The sequence below is a fragment of the Agelaius phoeniceus genome, chromosome 1 (assembly GCF_051311805.1).
Source record: "Agelaius phoeniceus isolate bAgePho1 chromosome 1, bAgePho1.hap1, whole genome shotgun sequence".
Classification (NCBI taxonomy): Eukaryota; Metazoa; Chordata; class Aves; order Passeriformes; family Icteridae; genus Agelaius; species Agelaius phoeniceus.
Genome location: NC_135265.1, coordinates 84,553,214 through 84,567,622, shown reverse-complemented (window position 1 = coordinate 84,567,622; position 14,409 = coordinate 84,553,214). Strand labels below are relative to the sequence as shown.

Sequence of the window (14,409 nt, the reverse complement as noted above, 5' to 3'; positions counted from 1 at the left end):
AATTTCATACCCTTTAGTTTTATCAAGTGTAAAAGAGGGCTGTCCTGAACAAAGTGCCTCTTGTGGGGTGCTTCCACTGTAGGCTTGAACTATATTCCCTTATTAAAAAGAGGGTCTAGTTGGCAAGGGAAGAGCTCTGCAAAGGGTGAAGAAATCTTCAAGTGACAATTTTTGTGTGGTAGCACCCCAAGCACCCTTGGCAGGCAAATGGGTCCCTCTGACAGGCAAGAAGTTCAGGGAGCTGAAGGTCTGGGAAAATGACCTGGCACTCAGTGAGGTGGCCCCTGGGGATATTGTCACAGGGACCAGGCAGCCCAGCTCATGCTCAGAGACAGCAGGCTGGGTACCAAGGAGCTCATGAGAATCAAAGGCAGCTGTGCCCACAACCTCCCTAAAGTCAGGTGTGTTCTCACACAGGCCATTTAGCCCTGGTGTGAACACTGCCATGGACCCTTAGGGATCTGAAACAGCTCCTCTGATCCAGCAACAGTGGGGTTTTTTTAACAAAAGAGCAGTCTGCTTAAGCAAGCACAAAAACTTCTACCTCTAAGTGCATTTCAAGTTGCAGCATATTGTTGCAACCATTACAGCAACCTCTTCAGCCCATGGGTCTGTTTAAAAGGCCTCATGTACAAGTCATTTTATATGTTCATTTTATCCATTTTTAAAGGAAGCAAAGCAAAGCAAAGAAAAGAAAAGAAAAGGAGATCAATCAGTACTTTTAAAATCTTGGAAGTAGGCTACAGCCTCTCTTATGAGTACTAGTTGTGGCTTTTCCAATAATTGTCTGTTCTTCCCTGACAGAGGGATTTATCACATAGAATTGAAGAGTACTTTGAAGCAGGCAATGTAGCAGCATTGCTTCTGAACGTGGCTACCCCGTGTTACACTAACAGATCGCACGATTCCATGGCTCACAGTTCTTGTAACACTGAGGGCAATGGAACACACTGTGGGCCTTTTCACCAATCTTCTCCATTTTAACTCTGAAAGCACTTTGTTAATCTCACTGCTTAGTAATTCTGGGAAAGTTATTTAAGCAAGACTGTGAGCATATGGAGGAAGAAAGTATCTATGTGTTTATTGGCACAACTATTTCAGTCAAATGTAACTATAAGACAGATCAATTCTTACCTTAAAAATATTTCAAAATTCCCTCTCATTGGAATATTCATGTAAAAATACCAAATCCCAAATTTATTTTCAAAGAGACTTCTGTGAAATAACAGTACAGTTTGGTTCTTCTCTTTTAGCTACGAATGACAATAAAGTTTAGACTGGAAGCCTAATTTTTAGATATATCAGGCAAGGTGAGACTCACTCTTTATTTTTTAATTTGTTTCAGCCTTTCCATTTTTGTCCCTCTTTGAGACTAATCAGAATTAGAAAATTGAGAAAAGAATATTCGCAGCACTGTATAATGAAAAGCCATCCCTATGGACGCAAAAAACTTGTTTTTACTTAATGAAACACTGGACATGAAATGTAAGTATTTTTTTGACTAAGTCTGTCAATACAGTTCTCTTAATAAATATTTTCCCAATCACTTTCATAATCACTGATCCATAACGAGCTTTTCTGTTTTGTTGGAAACATAACAACTGGGTTAATTTCAGAGTTAGCTACAAATGGGCTTTTCTTCAGCAGTTCTTAGAAATTTCTTAGAAATTAAACAAGACTTCTTTTCTTTTAAGTTGGATTTTTCAATTTTGTTGTTGTTGTTGTTTCAAATCAAACAAACAGCACAATTTCTAGCCCAATAGATGGACTTCCATGAAGAAATCTCAATTTCTGTGCAGGCCAAAAAGATATACCAAAATAACTGAGTTCCAAAGGCTCACCCATGCTGCATTACCTTAGAAGAGGCAACACGTGCATGATACAGAGTATAAGTCTTAGTTACTAACATGTGGCCAGTTCTTGTCAACTATAGGAAAAACTATGGCAGGCCTTACCAGTGTGGCTTCGTTTGTGAACCATGAGCACATTGGGACCGATGCAAATTATCCCACAGATATCGCATTTTAGCTTTCCGTTAGGAAGTCGAATGCCTCCAACTCCTGACAAAGCCTTGCTGCCTGGGCCATTGTGTGAGCCATTCATTTTCTCTCCTGTGGCATCAAGCATTCGTAAATCCTCTGCACATTCTTCCCCATTCATTTCACAGGCACGCCCATTCTCTTCATCACTCTGAGTCTCTATTTTAATATTACCAGCTGAAAGAAACAATACAGGATGCCACTCAGTTTGGTTACAGAACAAATAATGTGGCAAAGAAACAATCACATGAAAGGAGTTAACTTCTAAACAGCAGGTACAATATCACTAAATAACAAATGCTGTGACCTCAACTATAATTTTGTGGGCAGTGTGATGAGTTTGTAACACATGGAGCAATGAACAGTGAATACCACTAAAACAAATACAAGGCATCCAGGGAGCTGGGAACACAAACAATATTACAAGTCTGTTTCTAGGTCGCTTTGAGATTTTTGTGTTTATAGCTTTCATTCTGACAATCAGGCTAAATGGAATGAAACTTAAAATGAATCCACTTCATAGGGATTTGTCCAAAACAATTGTGAAAGTAAGTAACTCAACTTAATGGAGACAAATGAACAGAAAATGCAACATTCTCCACTTGGCAGGAAGATTCCTAGGGTTGTACGGAATCCAAATTTTTGGTTTGCTGTTCTATGGGGTAAGAAATGCCAATGGGAAAGCAGAGTACAAACACTGATAAAGAAATCAGGGTAGGGAAGGATGGAAGGAAGAATTAAAGGAAGCTATAGGAGTGATAGTTGTGTTTCTAGGACAGCAAGATTAGGATCGCTGAGTAATTGGAGACTATTACTATAACCAGAAATTATGATTAAAAACCAGTCATATAAAAAAAGATGGATGGGAAAACTGTTATGATTTTATAGGATAAATCCTTTACATTGTAGTCCCATAGGTGACAATTGTTTGCAGCCAGAATAAGAATTTAGGTAAATTTTCTACAGCCACACAACATGTGAAAACATAGAGGCTAGTAAATTTGATGTGATATGAACACAGCAAACTTCAGCATTAAGGAAAAGGGTCAAGATTCGGACAACTTCATGCCAGTATTCATTCCTCTTCTCTCCACAGGATTGTATGATGTTTTGTGTTTTAAAAAAATCTTTGCTATTATTTTCCTCTTTTCTAATCTGGTGATTTTGGTGAAAAAATATTCTTCATTAGACTGAAAAGGACCATTTCATTGCCCAAAATCTTACTTTCCATACAGTAAAACCTCCTCTACCTTCATCCCATCCCACCCAAAAAAAACAAAGAGTTTATTTCAGTAGGTAGCTAAGAATATGAGGGATCTGTTTCACCCAGTAAAGTCCAGGTCTTTTTCTTCTGTGGAAAAACAGTTTTATGGTAACCTCATTAAAAAAAGTGATGGTGTAGCAATGCAATAACAAAAAGCTACGGACAATAATTACCTCAAGAGATTGAAAGACTTTGATATTTCTTTGAAATGGAGAGAATTGACAAGCTCTTCTCTGATACATCCTGCAACCTCACAGGTGTCCCAGAAGGAGTGCACGGATGTAACTGACAAGAGTATCTGACTCAAAATCCTATTGGGAAACAGAAGCCTAAAGGTGTTCATATTTATGAATACTGCTTGACTGGACACCTTTTAAAAAGTTTACCAACCTAGGTATTTTAATGTTTTTTCAAGTATTGCATTATAATAGAAATCATATGCAAACCAGAATAAGTCCATATCATAAATAGCAATTTTCCTTTAAAATGTATGTTCTAGAAAGAGGAATAATTTAGTGATATACCAAAAAAATCAATGACCAAACAATGACTTAAAAAGATGGCATGACTGGTTAAACAGAACTGATTCTGCAAATTTAATGGGCTACAACCTCATACTGCTGTTTTCACCATGGCAAATGGAAGCAATAGAAATATTTGGCCTGAGTATATGACAAGATTTTCCACAATTTACATCTAATTTTTCTTCCTTTCAGTTATAAGAATAATAAATATGTATTTTTACTAAACAATTATAGGCTCCTTGCCTGCCAGGAATTTGGAGAAGGTAACTTTTGAAGCAGATTTTTTGTTAAGTTAAAACAAAACACACATGAACAAAACAAAAAGATCAGGCTACTTAAGTGCATGCAGAAAAACATATATTACTCAGAAATGAAATGACACAAAAAAAAAAATCATAAAAGTAGGAACTAGATGGAAATGCTCTGTAGTGAACTGAGTTTCAGTATACTTACTGGAAAAAGATTTGGGAATTATTGCATGAAAGTCCCTAAAGCCTTCCGCCCCGTATGCAGCTGCAATAAAGAAGGCAAACAGGATGCTGGTTTGTGGTACTGCTAGCAGTAAATGTAAAAGAAGATGGCACTATTGCTATAAGATAAATACCTAGGAGAAAGACAAAACTATCATCACAGAAGCAACATAAGCAGTTTAGGATGAAGGAGGAACAGGAGAAGGACAGCTGGCAGGGGAATCCTGACTCGTCTAGAACAATTCCCATTTACGAAAATGCCCTTTTCTTCCAAAGCAGCCAACAAGTTTTATCATGTTTTCTAGAAGCATTATGTGCTCTTGGGTATTCCCCTTGCCTGGGCAGTAATTCCTGCTGAAGTCAAGAGGAACTCTTGCTGACTCTTGTCTCAAAAGGGTCAATCCAGGCCCCTACAGTGCAGCTTCCTCAGAAAATATTTTTTGCCAATATGCCCTCCTTCTGTGACAAAAATCTCTTAAACATCCTTGTTTCTAGTCTCTGCAGTTATAAAAAGTGAAATTGTGTTGTTTTCCTCTTACGCCTGCTGGTCTTATGCAATGGAAGAAGAGGGACTTCAGGTTTACATATATATGTCCTTTTTATTATGTATATTGGCATATTTTTGGTTTGTACTTCTAAGGCTTGTCCTCACAATGTATTTACAAAGAACAGTTGTACAAATATATTATACCCAGCATATTGTAAGTAGCCACATAGAAATTACCATGCCATTGGGCATGCTGATACAAGTAATGCTGGAGTTCATTACTTGACATAAGCAATGACAGGGATATTGATCCAGCCAATATTCACTAAAGCTCTCCACAGCTATGTCCTGGACTGCTGCAGCTGTGCTGCTTAATGAACGCCCCTGTGCAGACCAGGCTGAGTACCCAGGATGTGCATCCATTGGGCAGTGCAGCTCATGGCAGGGGTTCAGTTCATGTGCAGAGTTCACTTTGCCAGTGAGAGATGGTGAACATTGAGGGCACCTTACTCACCCTGGGTCCTCAAAGAAATTTTAAAGGTCTAATTAACAAAAAAAATCTCTCCCTGTTCAAACTTAGCACTTCTTGTGAATCTGTATGCAATACAAGAACTAGTGAAAAGAGTCCCAGTGATGCAGGAGATACAACAGGAGGGACAAATCACTCCAGTAAAAATGCTAAGGACTTTTATTAAGTCTAAATAATAGTGAAGGCAGGGTATACTTTTTTTTTTTTTTTTTTCCCTTGGGGGCTTATACTAGAAATAAAGAACATCAGTGTTTTCTACTTTTCTGAAAGTGATTCTTTTCCCTCCCTTGTTATAGCAGAGAAATCACTTATGGAGCAACGACAATGTGAAAAATACCTGTAAACCATATTTTTCACATGCACTGATTAAGAATGTACTCAGACTTTGTACCTGTTTCTGAAACTGCTACCCAATACAGTTTTTGTAGCAATAATTTCTGCACACATCCATAGCTATGTACACACATATGCATTCATTAATTAGCTTTAAAAAAACTCATGGTAATAATTTCTCATTTGTTCTTCTAACACCATTAAGAAATTACTCATTAATTAATTTACTTCAATTTGGTTGGAGGTGACCTTAAAAGGCTCAGTATATTATTCCCTTTGTACACATTATCACAATTCAGGGCTCTTTAATACAAACCTTTTTTTCTATGGAAGGGGTGCAGAGTTCTTTGATGTCACTGAACTGACAGCTTTCCCCCACTCCTTTTTAACCTATCCAGAGTATGGAAAAATTACCCAAAAGCAGGGCACTGGCTGGGTCCTTTCTGGTCTCTTATGTTTACTGGAAATTTCACTTTGGATTTTCTGAAGAGCATTTTAAATTAATGTTAAAACATCTGTTAAGTATTCTACGGCTAAAGGTGGTTTACACAAGTCTTGGAAAAAAAATAAATTGATATGTCAAAGGGGAGAGAGGTGAAGATATAATTTATCACTGAAGAGCAGCATTGCTGGCTCCACATCGGACTTGGGCTGGGGCAGTCACGAAAGCAGGATGGTGTGAGAGCAGACAGCATCATACTTCCCTGGGAAGAGCTGAGCAACATGGAGATGGAAGGGAGGCATTTTGCAGTGAGTGAAAGAGCTGATGGCAAGCAGAAAGGAGAAAACAAACAGACCTCCTGGGAAACTGGACGTAGAGGGTGGCTTTCGAAGGACAGAGAAATAGGCAGCTGGAAAAAAGATGCATGGGAACAATTAGTAATTTGTTTACAATCCACTGCCAATTTACCTTCTTTTTTAGCTATGAGAGTCCCTCCCAGCTGTAAAATGCTTTCAGTTTTGTGAGAGTTTGGCAATGGCATAGGTCTCAGTACCTGGGCCATAATTCTATTTGGAAGAGGGCATTCACCTCCCAAGTCATATTGTTCTCCAGTGGGATTTTTAAAGAAGTAAAAAAGCATAAGACCTGGTTATCAAAGGTTTTTAAAGAGTAGCAGACAAAGACAAATCACACTGAAGCTTCTGAAGCATTTAAACAATAGAATTATTTGAATTTTATGGGATTTGATATTTTATCCCAGTAAATACTAAACTGTTTCTTGTGGCATATACCTGCCTTTAAGAACTTATCCTTTAGACGTAATTTGAAAATAATCCAAATAATTTGGTTTTGTGTCATGCAATGTCTTGTTTGTACTTTGTAGCCAAGAGCAGAGAGAGATTTCTCTTCAAATGTCTGCAAATAGTTTGAGTGCCTGTAATTTTTTGTTTTCATGGCTTGCCTTTTATTCCAAGACAAGTCAGAAGTATTTAGTTGATATTAGTTGATGCTTAAATCTTAGCTTTAAAATCCAGGCATTCTCATGAAGACACTAGAACTATTCAACCAGCAATCCTACCTGACTCATTTGAACAGTAGCTTATCACTGTAACCATGAGGAAAAAAACTTTAACACCATCCTCTCTAACAAATGATAGAAAATGTTTCTATAAAGGCAGAATAAGATGAAGAAACCCCACTTATCAGGCCAAAATAAATCACCTCAGCATGCCAACATGTGTCAAATGCAGGCAGGATCTCTTCTTGTTTACATAGGTACTCAGAAAACAATATTGTCAGCAATCACACCTGTCATTTCTGATACAAGACATAACAGCTATTCTGTCTTGTAACTGCACACGAAAATTTTAGCACTTGGTTTTATGCACTGAAATCCTTCCCCCTTTCCTTTTTCTATCATGGTCATTTACTGTGGTATCAGCTCTGTTCTCACCCCACAAGAACACTGCAGGTGTAGGATGCCATTCTTAGAAATGAAAGTTGCCTTTCCACAGAATATTTAAGGAGTCATTATTCACCAGCCAGACTTGACAGCAAATAATGATGACCAATTCTTTAACTTAAATTATGTTTCCATTAATAATTTCTTTCCCTTATGAGCTCTGAGCGACAAGAATAACTGTGTGAGTGTGAAAAATGACAACAAAAGGTCTGGGCAGAGGAATCATAATGCAATGCCTTGAGCTCTTCTTCAGTCTAATTCAGATGACACAACAGAACAGAGATGGGACTGATCAAACTAACTGGTTATTTAGCTACAGAAAAAGCAAGTGCACCCAAGTGCTCTTAAAAATTACTTTTCTGCTCCCTCCTTTCTACATAAGCACTGCATTGGCAGTGCTAATCAAGTGTTCGTGGTGTGTCTCTGTGTAAAATGCTGAAAGTTAGAGGGCATTTTTGAAGGGAAACAAAAATAACAGAAAGAAGAGTAGCAGCAGCAACTGCTGGAACACACCTGCATGTAGAGAGGCCAGTGCTGACGGATAAGGAGATCCTCACTGCAGGGTCCATGCTGCTTCCTTTGACTCCAAGTGCCAATCAGCCCTTGGCAGCCAATTTCTTCCCTACTCTAATTCTGGCTTTCGATCAAATGGATATTATTCCAGAAACACAGGCATCCACAGATAAGCTATCTCCCACAGGACAACTGGTGTGAGGAGCTCCACCCATGTCATCACCCATGACTGCAACTTCTCCCTCCTGCTGTCTGGGGGAGGTGCCTGCCCCGTGAGCCAGCGCCAGTGCCTGCCAGCATGCACAGCCTGTCCTCAGCAGAAAGGAGCAGGGAACTGTGCTTCACTGCATTGCAAAGCACATCAACATGTTTTTCTAGGGGCTACAGTGAAATCAAACTGTACAGAATCAAACAAGTGAACAAAACAACCAACAAAGTATGTCCTCTCTAGGTACAAAAAGTGGCTTTTGGTCCATTATAAATTCTCCCTGCAGTCTCCTGTTAGCTACCTAAAGGAATTTTCTAAAGGACCAGTAAAGATACATTGGTTAAAGACAGATTCAAATAATGTCCTTAAATATACACTTGAAGATACGTGCCTTTTATACACTTTTCCAAATTTGTGTTCAGTAGGAAATGATCTGTAACCAAACCAAGGGGCTGGTCTAGTTCATATTTCTTGTCTTTGTTGTGACACTTCCTGGTACATTTTGTACTGGATTCAAGTTGTTTTTCCAAAAGACAGTTATCTACTTGGCTGTTTGATGTTCATCATCTGAACTACAAGTAAAACTAGACTTTAAAGGCAAGAGAAATAGCACTGTCAGGAAATGCCATACTAAACCTCTTTCTCTTGTTCTACATATATGTGTAATCCATGCTTCCTAGATTGGAAATGCTCTGCATCTTTTACTGGCTGCATGATGGAGAAGCTAAGGGAACTGTCGCAGGTCTGCTGGTAACAGACTTTATTGACACTTCTCTGCTTTGAGAAGTAAGCTGGGAACACTTCCAAACTGAAGAGAAAGATTTGCTGACAAATGATAGTAATAACAGCACTTTTCATTCTCAAATTTTTTGTCTCTTCTGCTTTCACCAGATTTTTGTTAATATGGGCATTAAAGGATGAGGGAGCAGTAAAAGAGCCCTTAGCAGGAAATTTTTAAAAAGCAGAGTAACCTTAAGTAACAATGCACAACAGTGAGGTAAAAAAAATAACCATATTTGAAAACATTCTCAGCTCACACAGGTGTGTCCATGAGCACACATGCTTATGTGCTGAGACTGGAACCTCCAAAGCTGCATTCTCCAAAAAGACTGCTGGCACAATCATTGTGGCTTACACTCTTCCCCACACAGCAACAGTTATCCAGGAAAAGCAAAGCCTCAGATATATGATATCCTAACATTTATAAGGCTTTCCCCTTTTTTAATCTTTCCACAAAACATGCTTTAGTGAAATTCATGGGTGTTGACCCATTTTCAACTAATGCAACAAAACTCCAGCTAAAGGGAGTTGCACGTGGCAGCTGGGAGAACATGAAAGGAGTATGCACCTGCAAAGATTAGTGTTTTGGAGAAGAGGAAAGACTATATTGAGATTCAACAGGCAGACCAGAAGCTCTACAAGATGGAAGAAACAGCTAGGCTCTTCTGGGAGTTATTGTGGGCATCCCTTAACAAGGCAAAGGGCTTAAAAAGTGTAGAAAGAGGATTAAAAACAGATAAGGTGATCAGTTACATATGAAAAATGTGGACTGTAGTTAGAAGGGGAGTTTTAAACTTGTTTGACCAAGAGAAAAGCCTGTGAAATCTGAACACGCACAGAGGGTATTGGTCATGTACCAGATGAAGGCAACAGTCGCGGCCCTGAAGAACAAAACTACCACTTTGGAGCAATGAAGTGCCCTTGGTTCTGTGGTTTAGGGAAAGGCAGGGAGATGAACTGTTTTTTATATTCCTTCAGAGAACCTTAATTTCCCTTGCCCTGAATGCACAGTTAGTCTTTCTTTGCAAACCCTCCCCTTTTCATGTATCCTGTCAGTGAGCTGCTTGCACATCCTTATTTCTGTGCCTAGAGTGACACAGAGCTACCCTGTCTCATGGATGCAAGTCCATCTGTATTAACAAGTCCATGCGTGCTAACAATGTGCTGTGCCTTCACTCCCAGTGAACGGACACAGGGACTTTTCCAGGGACCATTCAGCTACCACTATGATGCCTTGAGCAACATTTTGCACCAATGTACATCGTTCCCTATAGCTGTCAAAGGGTCAGTAGATCTAAATTTAGACCAAGCAGCTGTGTTTAGGTTTGGGGAGGTGCCTTTGGGTGTCGTGCCAAAGCTGTGCACTGTCAATGTCCTCTTTTGAGAAGAGGTCAGAGGATGAAGTGGGGAGGAACCCAGCCATTTCAGCACTTGGGAGGGAATACACTATGAAAATTGTATTATCTTGCCTACTTTAAAAACAAATTGCTGTGCAGAGTCTTCTGTGCCCCCCTCAGATGACACAAGGGAAAAAAACCCCAGGGATATCGAAAGCTTATTTTAGACTAAAGCAAATAAAATACAGTCATCACTTCATGAGTGATAAAGTACATATTCTCTCTGAGGACTGTGAAAAGAAGTTGATGTTGAATTACAAAGCCTGTTTTAGGTTTGTTAACCCTGAGTGCTCAGTTATTTTTCCAGATGCTATTGAAGATTCTTCTTTTTCGATTTTAGAAATATTATGAGAAAATTTTGCAATATAAACTGCTGTTTACTTGATTAGAGTGTACTCAACCTTCCAGAAAAAAGAAATCCAAATCTACATCTTCTGGGGAAGAGGCAAAATTTTTTCTACAGAAATCTCAAAGAAATTCTCTGAATATGGACATACCTGATAGCTCCTGAGGGGAAAAATGTCAGGACAATATCAATTCTTTCCCACTGTGTATCACAGACAATGCTTTGCTACAGCAACCTGTATTCCCTCTCTGGCAATCAGTCCTCTATGCTGAAATGGCAAGAAATCCCAAATGGTGCTGGCAAACTCGCAAGCACTCAGAGATCTGGATTATTCTGAAAGTTTACAAACTCAATTTAGTACACATTTTTAAGAGACTTCTTGTCTTTCCTCACTTCTATATCACTTTCCATGCTTGCAGTTTTCCTGATTTTACCTCAGGAAAAACAAGCACACCTTCCCTTTCCTGAACAGAATCCATCCTTAACCACACTGTTTCTCTGATAAGTCATCCCTGACATTGGATGCCTCTTCTGTGAGGCATACAACAACTGTTAAGTGGAATACTGTTTTCTTGGGTCTTTGAGTGCAGTGTTAAGAGAAAAACCTAGATTCCATTAGCTTTTTGCAAAAGATGAAGGAGATAATATTTTAAAAAGATGAGTTTCTCAGAAAGATGTGGAGAAAAATATGACAGAAGTTAAGACTAAATTTTATATATCAAAGATATTACAGGATCCTACCTGAACTTCCTAACTCTGATCTGCAATCACACCTCATATGTAACTTGAAACTACTGAATTTAGGAGTCTTTATTCCTGTCCTGAAGTGTGCGTCCAAAACCAGAAAATAACTATGTTGCAGAGTTGAAGTTTAGCTGAGTTTCTGGTGCAGGTATCACCATGCTTCCAGAAGAGAGAGGCAATCCACTCAGGTGCAGCTTCCTCAAACTCTGAACAATTCTTCAGCAATATCTAAGGCTGGTGAGTGTAAAAGGTGTTTTAAAATTATTTTATGTCTCTTGAATCAGTAATCTGACATTTGAAATTCACTGTAAACACAGTCAAGATCACCATCTTCTGACAGTCACAATCACCACGCTGGGTATCTTACATCAAAATACAAACATTTTCTTAACTTGTATAGAACAACAAATCATCCAAGCCAACACCTTGCTTGGCAGAGCTTCAAGGGACAAGTCTTTCAAAATTATAGTTTTTAAACTGAATATTTTCCAATAGCTCCAATCACTCAACTAAATTGTGACAAGGAGCCCAAAACCGTTTATTATGAATATAAGAAACTTATATAATTCAGGTGACAGAAATTATCCCATCAAAACCTTTATTTCTAGAACAAAATAATTCAGTAAAGTCTAACTAGTGTTCAAACACTCTTCCACTCATTTCAATAGGCCTACCAATTTCTTTAACACTTGTCTACCAGCAAAAGATTTTTACAAAAGCAACTAATGTTTTGAGGCACCCCAACTTCAGATACTAATGAAACTAGATTATCAGATCTAGAAAACAGATCACCCTGGAAAATGCTGATCCACTAAGAAATCAGACCACTGTCTCAAGCTCTATATCTGAATCTTGGGCATCCAGTCATCTCAGAAGCTTCCTCTGTTTAGCCTGCATGTGCAAGCAGGCATTTGTTACTTCCTCACAAACTCTGTTTAGTATAACCTGTAAGTTGATTAATAGTGCAGTAGTTAATAAAAAGGACCTATATTGGCATTTCAAATCCCAAAAATGGTTCAGCTATTGCTTTCCAATCTGCAGCAGAGGGAGACTGTGAAATCCTTGGTCCACTGCAGCACCACACGGACTGGAAGCAACTGTGTTGCAGTGGAGAGCAATTTTGAAGTATCAAAATTATCTGGGAGCTTAAATCTCTTTGACTTTTAGTAATACTCAGATTTTTAAGACAACCTGAACTTCCCATGGTGGGGTGCTGGCAGGGGTGGAGAAAAAGTAAACCCACACTGAGAATGCTGTGAAACTTGAGTCCAATTGCAGCCATAGCTGAGAAGGTATTACAGCTTCCCCCTTGTCCCCTTGGCTTAACAGGAAACCTTTACCTAATGTTCCTCTAACTCCTTCCACAAAGAGCAGTCTGGACATATTTCCTCCCTACCCACAGTTGTTTATCTCCTTAGCATCTGTCATGGTCTAGAAGTTTGAATCAACTCCTACACCAGTTGCTAGGATGTACTTTTAATTCACTCAAGTTGAAAGGTTTCAAGAAGAGAGAAGAGAAGAGAAGAGAAGAGAAGAGAAGAGAAGAGAAGAGAAGAGAAGAGAAGAGAAGAGAAGAGAAGAGAAGAGAAGAGAAGAGAAGAGAAGAGAAGAGAAGAGAAGAGAAGAGAAGAGAAGAGAGAAGAGCCTCCAACTAATGGGTGCCCTAGGAAGCAGCTGGAAAAAATCCTTGAGAGTGAGTTTTTCCAGCTACCTGATATCTCAAGAGAGCTATAGCATCTCATTTTCAACCATGTTATCTTCCAAAGGTTTACTTCACATACAGACATGGGCTGTAAGAATAGTTTTTCCTTTGAGGTTCTATTATTTATTTGTTTGTCTGTTGTTTTGAAAGGACAGTTTTAAGAACTGTGCACAATAAAGGTCTAGATCTCTGCTCAGCTTTCATCATACAGGCAAGTTCAAAAACATGATCATGGCTCTATCTAGATCATGGCTCTATCTCCTCTGTTGCAGCCGTATTATGGGAGGCCCCTACACTGGTACTGCCTGCATCTCTCCCTTGCATTCAAGGACACTGTGATGGTACAGTTTGGGATTGCCTTGAACTATGTGGAAGGCTATTATCTCAAGTTACCAAGCTGGAAACTTTCTGACTTTTTGTTGTTTCTCTTCCCTATTTATAAATCTCTCCCTTCCTTCACTTACCTACCCACTCCTGCCTCTCCATTCTGATCTGCTTCTTTGCATTCCTGGAGGTGAAACAAAAGAGCTGCAGTTGTGACACTGCAGTTTCCACATCCTCCTCACTCTGTTATAAAAGTACTCTAAGAGGAAGAAGGGCAAATAATGAAATATAGGAAAGCAGGAAAAGAGGAAGCAGCCAAGAGATAGCACCCCAACTGAAATGCTAAGAATTATGGAGAAGTGACATAAAGGGAAGCATAGACCAGGAATTATACTTAGGGGCTTAGCCAAAAAAAAAAAAAAAAAAAAAAAAAAAAAGAGAGAGAGAGAGATTTAGCCCTCTTTTGCCTCTTCAGAAATCTTCCAGATTACTATTATTCTCTGACATTCACACACTTGACATGTATTCCCTTCCCCATCTACTTTAAGACAGGCACCAAACTGTGATTCTCTGTGTGCAGCTTGACTCCTCCAAACCTGAACTAACCACCAGCCCCTTCCTTACCTTCATATCAAAGGTACAATTAGACAATGGCCTTTTTTCTTGAAGCTAGCCATGGGGGACAGAGTGGAATAGTACAGAAGGAAATTGGCTAAAGCAGAGCAGGGATTGCCTAACTGGGCAATCCCGCCTGGTTGGCAGTGGATGGAGCAGACAACCTAGGAAGTCCTTCCACTGAGATCATGTGTCCCACTTGTTCAGAATGAAACTTGGCTGGAGAAGAA

At 39.1% G+C, this 14,409-nt stretch overlaps 1 protein-coding gene across 5 annotated transcripts in view; it reads right to left on the bottom strand.

Annotated features, from left to right (window-relative positions):
• IKZF1 (IKAROS family zinc finger 1) overlaps positions 1-14,409 on the bottom strand; it is a 68,996-nt gene that overhangs the window by 18,965 nt on the left and 35,622 nt on the right. For 3 of the 5 annotated variants that reach the window (XM_054629668.2, XM_054629661.2, XM_054629654.2), the window contains exons 4-6: positions 6,444-6,497; positions 4,281-4,340; positions 1,956-2,216 (exon numbers count right to left, since the gene is read on the bottom strand). In XM_054629668.2, the coding sequence (XP_054485643.1) occupies positions 1,956-2,216; positions 4,281-4,340; positions 6,444-6,497 (375 nt within the window). Of the gene's footprint in view, positions 1-1,955; positions 2,217-4,280; positions 4,341-6,443; positions 6,498-8,063; positions 8,160-14,409 lie in introns of those variants that run through there. The other 2 variants (XM_077182620.1, XM_054629734.2) reach the window with 2 other exon arrangements.